Genomic DNA, 16,245 nt, shown 5'->3' on the forward strand with positions numbered 1-16,245 from the left:
ACAATCAGTCTCTGAGCAAACTGTGGTCTATGAAAATCATTGCCTCAAAGCCCAGAATCTTTAGTAAAAATGTTGGAGTCCCCAGAATATTGAGCTAATGTTAATTGGAAAAAAAACAAGCCTCGCCTTCTCTTCTGCCTTACTCCCCACCCCTCTTTGGCCCTATCACAAATCTTTAAGTGATGCGATCCAGCTGAGGTCTGTTAAAGATGGCTTCTCTTGCCCTTCATCTTTTCAGAGCTGATAAGGGATAGGTAAGGAAGGAGGTTCCTGCTCTTTTCAAGGTCTCCCAGAGGGCTCTTAGCTCCCTGTAGGTTCTCAGCTCTCTCATTCTGAATTAACTGCCCCCACCTTGAAATTGAGGCACTTTTTTGTCCACACTACAAGTTGTATGTTTGTAGATATGTATATGATTATACATATTTGATTTTGAAATTGTCCTTGTAGGATCCTGCTGACAACTCTAATTCATTCCTACCTGACCTCTACCCTTCAGTAGGGGTTGGATTATGGAATAGGGGGATTAGGCTCTATCTAGGCCAGGAAAGACTCCTTTCTAGAAGGAATATAATCTTGGCATGTACCCCACGAACTGGGAATCAAATTGGAAAAAAAGGCGAGAAGGACCATCCTCCTGTGAGCTTCTAAGTGGGAATGTGGGATATAATCCACATTCATCTTGTCATTCTTCACTTACCTTCTTCTTTAAGTCATATAAAGGGCAACCCTGTGCAGTTCAGATGCTAGTTTCGCCTTTTGCACAACAGAAAAAGAACAAAGAAGCCTGGGGAAGGGAAACTTTCATGCTTGGGAAGAAGAGCCCTCAGCCATCTCTGGACCGATTGATTCTCTGTACTAGAGTTGTTCTGTCCCTCATTCTGTTAATCTGTGTTCTTGGGGAGCAGGGACAGTATCTTAGTCTCATCTGTGTCCCAAGGTTCCCATGTAGGTTAGTAATTATTTGCTGAACAGATGGGTAATCAAACAAAGGAGAAATCAAATTGCCTATATCCTGGTTCTTGGATCTAAGAAGATGGTGAAGGAAAGAGGGTACAAAGGTTTGGGGCATTTGGAGAAGGTGCCTACAGTGAAAAGTAGAGTAACCAAAAAAAAAAAAAAAGTGATTATGAGTAAAAATGAAACAAAGGTTTCTGATTTTGAGTAGAACCTATTCACTCTAGAGATAAAACCCCAAGTGCTTTCAGGGACACTTGAAAGAAATTGGTGAGGATTGACTTAGTGGCATTCATCCTGATTATAGGCAATAAGTAGCCCAAGGTCTTTATTTTGTCCTATTCTGAGACTTAAATCCTCTGGTCTTCCAGAGAGGTTATGCTAGGAATTTATTTTTTTTTTTTTTTTTTTTTTTTTTTTTTTTTTTTTTTTTTTAAAGATTTTATTTATTTATTTGACAGAGAGAGATCACAAGTAGGCAGAGACACAGGCAGAGAGAGAGAGAGGAGGAAGCAGGCTCCCTGCTGAGCAGAGAGCCCGATGCGGGACTCGATCCCAGGACCCTGAGATCATGACCTGAGCCGAAGGCAGCGGCCCAACCCACTGAGCCACCCAGGCGCCCATATGCTAGGAATTTAGAAAGGAAGCTTTCCTTTGAATAATTTTTAAGTTGGAGTTTCAAAGAGTATATCCTTAACTAGGCTCAAAGATGTGAGGGCTTAAAGCCTCCAAGGGGGTCCTTGCACACAGAAAAGGAGCTTTAAAAATCCAGTTTCATTTCTTTAGTTTCATGTACTTTTCAGGCCAAGAAAGCAGAGGCAAACATATATTTATGTATATATTATTATATATAAAGACTTATTTTATTTGAGAGAGAGTAGGGGCAAGGGGAGAGGAAGAGGTAGACTCCTCACTGAGTGCAGAGCCTGATGAGGGGCTCCGATCTCACAAACTTGAGATCGTGACCTGAATGGAAACAGAGAGTCCGATGCTTAATCGACTGAGCCACCCAACACCTAGTCTTTTTTAAATATATGTTTGCCTCTGCTCTCCTAGCATAACCTCTCTGGAAGTTCGTGAGTTTCAAAACCTGTATGTCTGTACGTAGAAAAGAAGACTACCAGATAAATGCTGAGAAATTTAGCAGAGGTTTTAGAATTACTGGTATTTTTTTGTGATTTGCCTATTTATTTCCCAAGCAAATATGTGTTATTTTATTCATCACTATATTATTAAATATAGTGACTATAAAACAAAACTTTGTATCATTTTTTGTTTCAGATTCTCCTGCCTAGGTCCTACTTCTGGGTATAAAGGACCTGTCCAAAGATGTTTCTTAGGTTTGTTTTCCACTGCAGTCTATGGTAGCCTACAATTAGGAGGACTCGGCTGTAGTTAGCATATCATGATCAGTAGCTTCATGGATTTTGATTGAAAGTGGCTGGACTACAAACCTATCTTTGGGTATATGTAGGACTGCTAAAATTAAGCACCAACTCCCAGCTACTGATATGAGGATTAAGTGGGTTGAGTATGAGTTTCCCTTTGTTGAAGGTAAGTGTGCCCATTCCTTTACTAGGAAACCACTGCAGATGCGTTTATGCAAGATAACTCCCTCTAGAAAAATCATTGTCAAGGACTGGGAATAAAACGTTGGAGAACTGCTCTTAATAGGAGCAGAAGGACATCCTAGGGACATCTGGTGGTAGAGGCTTGTTCAAAAGCCATATAAAATAAGATTAGGACTTTTGGGAGAAATAGATTGCCGTAAAGCACACTAATGTAGACAATTCTGGGTGATGGTCAAGCCCAGTGAACAGATGTAGGCCTTGGCTTGCTTTGCCTAATCACAATAAACTTAAGGTTGTAACCCCTTCCTGTTCCCCTCCCCCATTAAATCATCAAAGGGGATGGGGACAATACAGCTCATTGGGAGGATAATTTACCCTCTTTTGTTTTAGTATGAATATTTAGGCGTCGGTCCTTGCATGTGATTGCTTAATGTCTCCAGAGTTGTTGAACTTGTTCTACTTGGTCTCAGCTCTTTGCCTGCAGATACTCAAACAATGTGTATTCTTCTCTAGGATCTACGTCCTTGCTATTACCAAGTACTCAAAAAGCGATCACTTCCTCCCTGTACCCGTATATGCACAGCTTTGTAAAGAGAATGCTGGAGAGATTGATGTTTGGGAATTAGCCAATAGGATGAAGAGTCCAATCTTAATTTTTCAAGGTAGAAAGTCAGCAGATATTTTCTTTTTTTCTTTCATTATAAAAACCTGGGGAAATTTATTTATATAATCATATGTATAGTTTGGTACACTATTTCTTCTTCTTTTTTCTTTTTTTTTTTAGTTTCAGAATTTAGTGATACATCAATCTTATATAATACCCAGTGCCCATTACATCACGTGCCCTTAGTACCCATCACCCAGTTACTCTATCCCCTCACCTACTTCCTCTCCAGCAACCCTCAGTTTGCTTCCTAGAATTCAGCATCTTTTATGGTTTGCCTTCCTCTCAATTTTCATCTTATTTTATTTTTTTTCCCTTCCCTTAAGTTTATCTGTTTTGTTTCTTATATTCTACATATGAGTGAAATCATCTGGTATTTGTCTTTTTTGACTGACCTATTTCTTTTAGCATAATACCCTGTAGTTCCATCCAGATTGTTGTAAATGGCAAGATTTCATTATTTTTGATGGCTGAGTAATATTTGTGTGTGTGTGTGTGTGTGTGTGTGTGTGTGTGTGTGTACACAACATCTTTTTTATCCATTCATCTGTCTATGGACATCAGGGCTCTTTCCATAGTTTAGCTATTGTGGACATTGCTGCAATAAACGTTGGGGTACAGGTGCCCCTTCGAATCACTATGTTTGTTTCCTTTGGAAAAATACCTACTAGTGCAATTGCTGGGTCATAGGGTAGCTCTATTTTCAACTTTTTGAGGAACCTCCATACTGTTTTCCAGAGTGGCTGCACCAGCTTGCATTCCCACCAACGGTGTGGAAGGGTTCCCCTTTCTCCACATCCTCACCAGCATCTGTCATTTCCTGACTTGTTGATTTTAGCCATTCTCACTGGTGTGAGGTGGTATCTCATTGTGCTTTTGATTTATATTTGTATTTGTATTTTATTTGTATTTCCCTGATGCTAAGTGATGTTGAGCATTTTTTTATGTGTCTGTTCCCCATTTGTGTATCTTCTGAGCATTTCTTGACTGGATTTTTTCTTTTATGGGAGTTGAGTTTGATAAGTTCTTTATACATTTTGGATACTAGCCCTTTATCTGATAAAACATTTGCAAGTAAGTCAGTAGATATTTTCTCAAACAAAAAATATAAAAATGAAAGTATATGTATGATATTTTAAAATATGGATGCAAATACTTGAAGAAATGGCTAAAAGAGTTTGTTTTTTTAAAAGTGAAGCAATTAAAAATATATGTTTATAAAAAATAAAAAATTAATAAATTTAAAAAAATCTAAAAAAGTGAAGCAATAATTCAGAGAACTTGTTACTTATGGGAGGGGGTAGGAATGGGATGAAAAGAGTAGGGAATGGAGTGACATTTCTCTGAGTACATCTTTTTGTATAGTATTGATTTTTACAACCATGTTAACATTTTACTTGTCCAGAAAAAATAAATAAGAATGTAAAACTCTTAAGCTGAATACAAACAGAATCAAATCCAACTGATTTCAAATGAAAAAAAGAAAAAAAAGATTAACACAAGCAATTATCGAACCATAGTAACTTTACTATCTACCTTTCACCTTTAGGTGGAAGAACTGTAAACAAATCTTGGAATTTTGCTAAAAGATTGGTTTTTCACAGTGATATGGGTGCTACAATTCTGAAGCTATTGAAGGATGGAGCAAATTGGGCAAATGAGTAAATGATGATTCTCACTGTGATGAGGGAGCAGAAGCCTGGCTGAGGACAAAGCTGGCACCTTACACCCCCTCTCCCCCCACCTCTGTGACATGTGTGACATCCCTCAGGCACTTCTACTGCTCTAAAAAGAAAAACGAATAGTTAACTTGCAGAGATCACAATCCTGCAAGACGGGAGTCTCCCTTGGTTTACAAATGTCCTAGTGATTTACAACAAAGAAGCTATCTTATTGATAGCCCAACTTCCAGAGATAAGCAACTCAGTTCCTAAAGCCCTAACATCGGCCTCCCCTCCATAAAACTGAAAGAGGCTGAGGCCGAAGGAAATGTAAATAAAGTTAAATTTCTTCTAAACCTAAAGATCATTGACAAGGATGTGGGATAGGAGGAATGTGACATTGCACCAGGAAACTCCCAACTGTCTTCATGTTATTGCCTCATTAGAGGGAAAAACAGCTTTGGCTTGACAATAACCAGGCCTTCAGTATCTTGACAGTCTTCTTTACCGTGACAGCCCTTCTGAACAACCCCTTTGTCCTCACCTACCCAACTCCTGTGTATACAATCAGCCACTCCTCAGGATATCAGGGCAGCAGCTCTTCTTACCCACGGGTCCTGTCCCCGTACTTTAATAAACCACCATTTTACACCAAAGATGTCTCAAGAATTCTTTGTTGGTCATTGGCTCTGGACCTCACCTCACCAAACCTCACCTAGATTCTAGAACTTCATCAGCTGTTGGAGACAGGAGATACAAATATGGAGTGGGAGGAATACTGTGCTATCTGATTGGAATTGCAGATGTCCATATAAACTCATTTTTAGTAAGTGTACATTTTTCTAAGTTCTGAAAGAGCTCAATAGCAATGAATATATCTTAAGTCCAGACCTGAGTCAGGTACTATTGTCTACTTAATAAAACAGCACTCCTTTTTTTCTTTTTTTAAATTTAAGTAGGCTCCATACCCAGTGTGGGGCTTGAACTCATGACCCTGAGATCAAGAGTTACGTGCTCTACCAACTGAGCCAGCCAGGTCCCCCTAAAACAAGCACTCCTTGGGAAATGGCTGATTCCTGGTCTGGGATAGGGATTGAAAAGATGAGCCTGGAACATCTTGCTGTACCAAAAAGTAAAGGAGTTGTCAGAAATATTCAGGATATGCCAAAGGGGTCACAGGGTTCATCTTGAATGGGCTCTCACTGCTTAACTTTGTGACAATTTGAGCATCAAAATAATGGTAGTAATGGATTTTAACCAATTACTAATATAAGAGCTCAGGAGTCTGGGGCACTTGGGAGGCTCAGTCAGTTAAGCATCCACCTCTTCATTTCAGCTCAGGTCATGATCTCAGGGTCCTGAGCTTGAGCCCTGCCCTGGGTCAGGCTCTGCACTCACTCGGCAGGGAGAGTGACTTGAGATTCTCTCTTGCTCTGCCTCTGCCTCTCCCCACAGCCACCCCTGCCCCACTCTCTCTCAGGTAAATAAATAAATCTTTAAAAAAAAAAAAGAAGAAGAGTTCTGGAGTCTGTAATGATAATAAGGAAGGAAGAAAGGAAAGAAGGAAGGAAGGAAGAAAAGAGAGAAATAGAGAGGAAGGGAGGAAGGGAGAAAGAAAGATTTTTCCTGACAGTAGAAGGCCAACCATTTGGCTATTATTATAGTAATAACTTCTTTGAGTAAGGATAAATAAATAGATGCTGCAATTACTGGGTGAAAACTTGATGAACCACAGAAAATGTACATAGAATCAAAGTCTCGGGCACCTGGGTGGCTCAGTGGGTTGGGCCTCTGCCTTCGGCTCGGGTCATGGTCCTCGGGGTCCTGGGATCGAGTCCCACATCAGGCTCTCTGCTTGGCGGGAGGCCTGCTTCCTCCTCTCTCTCTCTGACTGCCTCTCTGCCTACTTGTGATCTCGCTCTGTCAAATAAATAAAATCTTAAAAAAAAAAAGAATTGAAGTCTCTTCCTTAAAATTATTAATTACAGGGGGGAAATAGGAAATTTATAGTGGAGAAAACTGGGCATAGCTCTGTGGGGGAACACTGTAATCAAATAATGAACGTTAAAGTTGCCACTAATGGGATAAAACATCACGTCCTCCTGCTGTAATGCTCTGAGAAGACAAGAGCACATTTGTAATGTCCTTGCCCAAACCAAAGCAAGCAAGTAAATGAAACTGAATCTAATAAGGAAACACCAGACAACCCCAAACAGATGGAAATTATTTTTTTAGAAATTGGATGGAATATACTTTTAAAAATGACCATGTCATGAAAGACAACAGAAAGCTGAGGACCATTTTAAAGAGACATGAGAACTAACTGTCATGTGTGATCTTGAACTGGAAAAGAAATTCTTATAAAGGACATTATTTTGGACAACAGGCAAAATTTGAGTATGGAATGTATCACAGTTATGTAATTAAGTACTACATAATAATATTGTAGCAATGATACATTTCCTGATTTTTCAAATATTTATATTGTGGTTACATAAAATAAGCTTCTTGTTCTTAAGAAATACCCCCTGAAATATTTAGAGGTCAATGGACAGGATGGACTGAGGGAAAAAATATATGTGTACGCACACACACACACACACACACACACAGCACAAATGTGGCAACATGTTAACAATTGGGAAATGTGGATGAAGGATAAGGAATTTTTTTATACTATTCTTACAGCTTTTCTTTATGTTTAAAATTATTTTTTAAAAAAGTTCTGTGTGTGTGTATGTTTTCCGTCTGGCTCCTTTTCTGATACTTAAACTTATTTCCCACTCCCACTCTTAATCTGGATTCCTTATTGGGCAGGAGGGCGCATAATCTCAGACTTCCCTGTGAAATGGTGTCGGTGAGGTGGAGATTAGTATCATTTACAATGGGAAACAATGACTGGGGCTCCAGCTCAGAGCAGTCCTGGAGGGAGAGGGAAGCCTTTTAGTTGAAGAATCTTTTCATCATTATTTCATCTTAATCTGGTTATTGGTAACTGAAAAAGAGGTAGTGAGAGGCTCCTGTATCCACACTGTGTATCAATACCTCCCTTCTTAAAAGACCAGAATATGCAAAACTGTGTGTAGGATCTCTCATATAGGTGGCTCTATCAAGTGAACAAGAGACATTTTCTTAAAAAAAAAAAACAAAAAAAAAAAAAAAAAACAACTTCTTTTTTATCTATTTATTTTAGAAATCTCTACACCCAACATGGGCATCCAACTGAAGACCCTAGGATCAAGGGTTGCATGCTCTTCCAACTGAGCAAGGGACCCCGACCATTTTCTTATGAATGTGTGTGCATGTCTGAGTATATGTGAGTGTGTATTTTTTAATTTTTTTAATAATCTCTACACCCAAGGTGGGGCTTGAACCCATGACTCCAAGATCAAGAGCTGCATGCTCTTCTGACTGAGCCAGCCAGGCACCACGCATTTTCTTACTTAAATGCTTTGGATTGGACTACTGTATGGTTAAATTTCTTTAATAGCCAGAATAATACTATTACGATACAGAAAAGCAGCCTCGTCCCGCATCCTTTGTTGTAATTCCAGTATTTACAGTAGACAGCTGGATATTCCAATCCAGAGATTAGGTACAGATTTCACAATTACAAAGAGGCGAACATATCAGCATTGCTCTTAAAGGATATTCTCCTAAAGGAGCACAGCAGAGCCCGGGAATATTTAACAAAAATTGTACAGAAAACTGATTACTTGACAAGCCGTCAAATTCACAGTCAAGGAGAAACAAACCACAACATTAGCAACATAGCAGCATCCAGTAGGCAATGAGTCAAAGCTGTATGTAGGTTACCATACACGGAGCCTGGGAGACTGGGGGCATAGAAGGCCTAAGATCGGAAGTCAGCCCATGCCACACCAACCCATCCACCCACCCACCCGCCAGGTCCCCGTAGTTTACAGTCGGATCTGTTCATACTGAGGACCCCACAACAGGCCCTATTCTAAAGAAGTCTAGTTTCTCCTAGATTTTTTTTTTTTTTTAATCTATACCAAGGGGCATAGGTAACACATAAAACAGGCTGCCTCCCAAAGCCAGTGATAAAAAAGGAAGTATAGTCCTCTCAGTTAATTTCACAAAAGATAAACAGAGAAGGCTAAGTCCTAGGCAACTGTGGGGTATGAAAAATGTGCCCCCGCAGCCCCCCCTCCCTCCCCACCAGTTTTGCATTCTTTTGTCTGAATTAGCTTGTGTCTCTCTCTACTGTGAACAGTGAATGCCCAGTGTAGGCTCAGAGTGCTCTTGGAGGGATTTTCATTTCTGTCAGGAATCAAAGTCTTAACCTAAAAAAAAGCAACTGTTTATCTAGAGCTGGTAGAGCAGGTTTGCCTATGAAGTCACACCCTGTTGGCATCACCCAGGCCTCAGAGCATCTCTCCCAGTCAACTGAGCCAATTAAGTAATACACTCTATGAAATTCTTGGCGGGTGTCAGCCTGCCCTTCACAAAGGCTCAGTAGCTACACTGCTTCTAGAATGTTCCAGCTCCACATCATCAAGTCCCCACAAGGCTTGGGGAGAGACTGGGGTACACCTGTTCTATCCTGTCTTCAAGCCTTCTTGGGACTTGATGTAATAGGCGGACTCCCTCTTCAGTGGTCGATGGAAGCTCAAGGACATGTGTCATTCCCAGGACCACTCAAGTGACTCTGTCATATCCCCACCACAAACGAGGCTGCAGACAACTGGCCTACATTAAGTGAACTGAAGTCTGGAGATGATAAAATGCAATCGCAGATGTAATCAGCCAAGGTTCTGTCTGACAGGAGGGCCTTGTCTTTAAAACCCTCATATGTACTATATTGCTTGCTTTCTTTGTGGGTCTTTTATTCTTTGTGTGTGCTTTTACAGTTTATTTCTTGAATATGGGTGTATTCTCAGAATTAAAAAAAAAAAACCCACCTTGGATTCAGTTTGTTTATATACACAGAAATTTCACTTAGAGTTTTTTTTTTTATCATTTTGATACTCTAATGCATGTTATATTGATATGTTTTATTTTGATATATTACTGTGATCTGTATTTTGTTTTCCAAGATGAGGCCTTCATTTTTAATGACTATAGCCAGCTCTACTGGCCCTCAGCTGTGCTTTTCCGAGCTTCTCATCTTTGCCAGTGAATTAGGAGAGGAATGACTAAGTCATTTCTGAGCCGCGATCCGAAGGACCTATTTTTTAAAAAAAGAAGAAGAAAAAGAAAAGAAAAGAAAAAAAGAAAGCCTTTCCCCTGCTGTCCCTCCAAACAGCATTTCTGGCTGGAGACAGCACAGTGACCTGATTGTGCCTGGTTGTGACCTATGTCTGGATGAGGGAAATAGGAGCAGGCAAAAGAGTTCTGGAAGAATTTCGGAAGAATGGAGTAAAACCAAATTTGTTTTCTGCATTTTGACTCAGGTTGGCCTTGGGTAGAGATTAGAAAGTAAGCCCTCTGAAAACAAAGAAATTGTGATTAAATAGCCCAGAGAAGATCTTTATGCAGTGAAGTAGTCTTCCTTAGAACAGAGAATAAATAATTAGACCCACATGGGCACAAAATAGAATACACAGTATTTGTTTAGATAAAATGAAAAAAAAATCCCACTGGTAAAATTCCCACTGGACCATCTTAATGAGCAGAGTAGAGGCCCCTCTATAGGACCAGGTGGGATCAGGTTTCAGTATCCTTCCAGACCCAGAATTCTGAGAGAAAGGGTGGTAACATAGGGACCAGCATGGTTTCAGTGGGTACCTGGAATTGGCATGGGTTGTGAAAGGAAAGAGTAGAGCCTCACTCAGATGTAGGGACAGAAAAACATACCACAGCATAGAACACCTAATAGCTGCATAATACTGATCAGTTTATAAACAAATAAGAGTCTTAGAAGCCGACTGAACATCACTCTTGGTAACAGGTGACAGTCTCCCAGTTCTCACTGATAGGAGACAACTTCATAGACACATATATATTGCCCCAAACCTCAATACACTTTACCACAGGGAAGATTTCTACCCAGTCCCTGCTGCTCCCAAAGGACAGGGAGCAAAAGTTCCCTACATCACTGTTCACTGTGACCCGGCATTCCTCCTCCTGTGAAGGGACACACGTCTGTCTCTTCACTTCAGCAGCAAACTCCAGTGGCATCAGGTGACCTTGGTCATAGGCAAGAATCATTCAATATGGCCGTACTTGTGGCAGCTCTGACTCCTTTCTTTTGGTGACAGATTTCAAGCCTTTACGAAATCCTTGGGTGCCCAAAATGACAGATGTCTTTTTTTGAAAATAAATACACCTGAATGAGCTCACCCATCCTCAGAAGAAATTGGCTGCGGTTACTCTTTTGAGGGGAGTCATTAACTCTTCAGGGGAACTTGCTATTCCCTTGCCAATACAACTTCTCCTCTGCTTTTTTCTTTTTCCACCGACAGAGGAGCAGCATCTTAAAGGTCTTCCTGAAGGTTCTGTTGCAGAGGGCATAGCAAATGGGGTTGACAGTACTGTTGACATAGCACAACCAGTAGCCCAAGTGCCACAGGGTGACCGGGACACACTTGTCACAGAAGGTGGAAACCAGGACCATGATGTTGTAAGGGGTCCAGGTGATGATGAAGGCCAGGAGAATGGCACTCAAGGTCTGGGCTGCTTTCCTCTCCTTGACGAGGACCATTCTCTTTCGTTTGGTCATTTGATGGCTGAGGCTGGGATCCAGGCCTTTCGTCGAAGGGTCCTTGGACACTGGGAAGGAGCAGGGCATGATTTTCACTTTGTGACAGCCGTTGTTGGTCTCCTGGGTCCCATCAGCTTTCACCACCAGCCGGAACTTATAGGCCACACATTTCTGACTCTTGGGTCTATGAGCAGCACCGGGGGACAAGAAATATTTTTGGGTGTCATAGTCATTTTTTTCAGCTTGAGCTTTCACAAACGTCTCCTTGGTCTCTTCGGCACTGAATTCTTCCCTCGGGCTTTCCTTGGCCTGACTCTTGTAGACTACTTGGAAGACAGGGTCTGTGGCAGGCTTGTCCTCATCCTCCGAGGAAGGGTAGCTGCTACAGGTAGTGAGCTGCTCGGCTTGGGCCCACTCGGTGCTTGGGCCCGTGGTTTGGGACGGCTTCCCAGGTGTGGAGGTGCTCCTGCGGGAGGATGACCAGGAGGCTTGGTTCCTTTCCCTCTGGGCCAGGGTGGGTTGAGGGCAGCTAAAGCAGGATGTCAGCAGAGACTTATGAGCCGGCTTTCTTGGCTCTGCTTCCGCCATGGAGTCAGAGCCCTGGAGGTCAGCCAGGTCCTTGGTCCGTTTCTCTGTCTCCCTGTAGATTCGGCAGTAGAGGATCGTCATGACAGAAACGGGGATGTAGAAGGCAGCAATGGCAGTGCCGAAGGTGATGGTGGGCTCGGACAGAAACTGGATCTGGCACTCATCTGGTGGTACCGTCCGCTCTCCAACCAGGTACTGCCAGCAGATGATCGCTGGGGCCCAAAGGATGAAGGAGATCAGCCAGGCCAAGCCAATCATGATGGCAGCCCTTTTTGGGGTACGTTTGGCCCGATATGTCAGAGGTCTGGTGATAGAAAAGTAACGGTCAAAACTGATCACCAGAAGGTTCATGACGGAAGCGTTGCTAGCCACGTAGTCCAGGGCGAGCCAGAGGTCACAAGCCAGACTGCCAAGCGCCCAGCGTCCCATGAGGATGTAGGTGGTGTAGAGGTTCATGGAGAAGATCCCAATGATGAGATCTGCACAGGCTAAGCTGAGCAGGTAATAGTTGTTCACAGTCTTCAGCTGACTATTGACTTTGAAGGAGATCATGACTAAGACGTTGCCCACAATCGTGATCAGGCTTACCACAGCAGTCACAGCCGCAATAGTGATGACTTCCCACAACCTATGGCGTTCCAAAGGCTGGTGACTTACCGGGGTGCCATTGACAGTGGTTGTATTGTGGTAAGATTCCCCTTCCATCCTTAATTAGAATGAAGTCTTGGGTTCTAAACCATCTCTTTTCTATCTCACCTCTTCTTGGTCAGCATCTGGAAGAGAGGGAATACACATTAGCTCCACTCACCAGCATGGATCTTTTTTCCATTCATTGTATATCATTTACAATAGAATAGCAAATGTGGTCACACACATATTCAGAGTGAGATGCTGAAATCTCTAAAAGTTTTGATGACATTTTTTAGCAGCCTCATGCCCTCGCTTTTTGGAAGTCCCAGTGCCTGAGAGCCTTTCTTGTCCTAGAGCCTGCTGCCCTCTTGTGGTTCCAATAGGCAATTAAAGAGAACTGTGAAGACGAAGGGGAAGGAAAAGGCTATTGGATAACTGGGGAGAAATAAAGAGAAGAAAGCCCATGATGTGAAGTTACTTTTGATTGCAACGGCCTTAGGGGCAGAAATTCTGTTTTTTAAGTTCGCAGTGATAACTACCTAGTCTATCATGCACTGGGGAAAGAGACGAGTTGTATCTATTCTATAATCCCATTTCTAATCATTACTGAGTTTAATTATAGATTCAGTTATAAAGCATTTTTGAAGCACTGTTTTGAGGCAAAACTGTCTTACGACACTTCTCCCTGGCTTATGTGAGAACTCCCCTTGTGCGTGGAGGGGTTGGAATTTTCCCCAGCTGCTGAAGACGGTAACCTCCCCCCACTTTTGAGCCATGTGTGAGGTAATAGAAATGTTTTAGATTATTTTTAGATTTTTATTTTTATTTTTAGATTATTTTATTTTCTGTTATTATAAAGTAATATTTCCTTGTAAAAGTTCAAGCAATGTCAAAATGTATATCTTAAAACAAGCTTCCTCTGACTCAGTCATACAGAAGTAATCAGTGCTTTCCCCTATGCACATACTAACAAATACATAAATACAATTATTTTTAAATGGGTGACTTTTTAATGTTTACACACTGAATTTTGTTTTTCATTTAACAAATTATCATGGACACACTTTTTCTTTCTTTTAAAAAAATTTTTTTAAGTAATGTCTACACACAACATGGGGTTCAAACTTGGGATCCCAAGATCAAGAGCTGCATGCTCCATCCACTGAGCCAGCCAGGCGCCCCAATAGGCACATTTTGTATCAGCATGTCTTTTGGATCAGAGCTCCTTTTTCATTTTAATGACTGTACATTATCCCACTTAATGGGTATAATATAATTTAGTTAATACCACTGACAAATTCCAACTTTTAAAAATAAATTTTCCTTTTCTAGATTAAACATCTGTGTACACGATAAAAAGCTTCAGTGGCTATAAAAGTGTAAATGGTATAAAGAGAGGTCTCCCTCCCACCTCTGACCTGGAAGCTCAATCTCCCTTTTCTGCAGGTAACCACCATTACCACCATTTCTTATTTTTCCTTTCAGAGATATAATATATGCATGCAATATTTATTTGGTGATCTATTAAAAATTTTTTATTTAGTAATCTCTATGCCTAACATGAGTCTTGAACTCATGACTCTGAGATTAAGAGTTGCCATGCTCCACTGAGTCAGGCACGCACTCCTGAAAAATACTATTTTAATTACAAAATTCCAGGGAAGGCAGAATCTTCTTGATGACCCTCAAAGCTTGCCATGTGAGCAATTACTGCTCTGCCTACTGACTGGTCCTGACATGTCTCTGATAACAGTATTGATATAAAGATGACAAATTTGTGAAGGGCTATGGATTTTCTTTCCTTGTTCTGTATTTCCAACTCCACTGTTAGATGTTTTTCTAATGCCTCAAATTCAATATGGAATTGAATTGATGATATTGTCTTATACTAGGAAACAGATTCTTCTGACTTTCTGATCTTGCACTCTCTTCCTTCTGATCCCAACTAAGACAGTACAATTTACCCATGAAATATCCCTCTTATTGGTCCCTTTCCTTTCCTGCATCTATCACCCTGATTAGCCTTGTGCTGCCTTATACTGATTACCCCTTGGTGTTATCAACGTTCCAAAGACAGCAAAGCATGACTCCTAAGCACCTGGAAAGCCAGAGTTGCTCTGCACCCTGAAATTCTCTGGGCGTTTTCCATCCCAGACTGTCTCTATGTGACAGGTCTAAGTCTCATAGTGCAAGAAAGATCCCACAGAAATTCCTTCCTTTTTCCTTCATTCCTTCTTTCTTTCTTCTCCCAATCAATATGTATTGGATGTTTTTTATGTGACGGACTCTAATGGCAGGGAGACCAGGGAACAAAACATTGGTGGGGGTATAGATAAAGAAGCAGGTAATAAATGGCAGGGGTCTCGTCTGGCACTGCAAGTGCTAGGGCACATAGAAGGGCGTGTAAGCCAGACCCATGGAAAGGGGAAGAACTTCTTGAGGAAAAGGTTATCTAAGCTGAGGCTTGAAACGTGCATGGGCTTTATCTAGGCAAAGCGGGTGTGTATGGGTAGGCTGGGGAAAAGAGTGTTGCAGCCTCAGAGGGGAAGAACTTACTTGCAAGCCCAGAGGCAAAAGGAGGCATCGGGTCAACATCACTGATCATCAGGAAAATGCAAACCAGAACTAGAAGGAGATATCAACTCACACCTGTCTGAATGACTAAAATCAACAGCACAAGAAACAACAGGTGTTGGTAAGGATGTAGAGAAAGGGAAATCCTCTTGCCCTGTTGGTAGGAATGCAAACTGGAATAGCGGCTCTGGAAGACAGTATGGAGATTCCTCAGAAAGTTAAAAATAGAGCTACCTTACAATCCAGCAATTGCACTACCAAGTATTTGCCCAATCAATACAAAAATCCTAATTCAAAGGGATACACTTACCCTGATGTTTACAGCAGCATTATCTACAATAGCCAAATTATGGAAGCAGTCCAAGGGTCCCTCGATTGATGAGTGGATAAAGAAGATGTAATATACATACATATATACAATGGAATTAATCAGCCATAAAAGAGAATGAAATCTTGCCATTTGCAATGGCATGGATAGAGCTAAAGAGTGTGATTCTAGGTGAAATAAGTCAGTTGGAGAAAAACAAATATCAGATGATTTCACTTATGTGTGGAATTTAAGAAACAAAACAAATGAGCAAAGGGCAAAAAGAGAGAGAGGCAAACCAAGAAACAGACTCTTAACTATAGAGAACCAGCTGATGGTTACCAGAGGGGAGGTGGGTGCAGGGTTATAAATAGGTGATGGGGGTTAAGAAGGGCACTTTCTGTGATTTTGTGAGCACCAGGTGATGTATGGAAGTGTCAAAGCCTATATGGCACACTTGAAACTAATATGACCCTGTGTGTTAACTAACTGGAATTTAAATAAAAATGTTAAAAAAAAGAGGCATCGGGTTGGAGATACTGAGACACAGAGGAGAGGTGACACTAGAGAGGTTGAGGGGGTGGGGTAGGCAGGACAGGAGTGGACTTGAGATAAAAGAAGTCCACCTT

General features: G+C 41.3%; 1 protein-coding gene and 1 long non-coding RNA gene across 2 annotated transcripts; one reads left to right on the top strand and one right to left on the bottom strand.

Annotated features, from left to right (window-relative positions):
• The first annotated feature begins 1,583 nt into the window (after positions 1–1,583).
• Positions 1,584–5,506, top strand: LOC131836064 (uncharacterized). The gene is made up of 2 exons (XR_009355494.1): positions 1,584–4,263; positions 4,739–5,506. It is a non-coding gene; the product is annotated as an uncharacterized LOC131836064 (long non-coding RNA).
• A 4,397-nt stretch (positions 5,507–9,903) lies between these two features.
• CHRM5 (cholinergic receptor muscarinic 5) lies at positions 9,904–12,810 on the bottom strand. Its single transcript, XM_059181081.1, has one exon. It carries the CDS (start codon positions 12,808–12,810, stop codon positions 11,212–11,214), a length of 1,599 nt encoding a protein of 532 aa, XP_059037064.1. The 3' UTR covers positions 9,904–11,211.
• Between the last annotated feature and the right edge of the window lie 3,435 nt (positions 12,811–16,245).

This window comes from Mustela lutreola, chromosome 7, assembly GCF_030435805.1.
Source record: "Mustela lutreola isolate mMusLut2 chromosome 7, mMusLut2.pri, whole genome shotgun sequence".
NCBI classification, from domain to species: Eukaryota; Metazoa; Chordata; class Mammalia; order Carnivora; family Mustelidae; genus Mustela; species Mustela lutreola.

Coding starts and splice junctions, on each gene's coding strand:
- CHRM5 (XM_059181081.1), bottom strand. CDS start 12,810: ATGGAAGGGGAATCTTACCACAATACAACCACTGTCAATGGCACCCCG.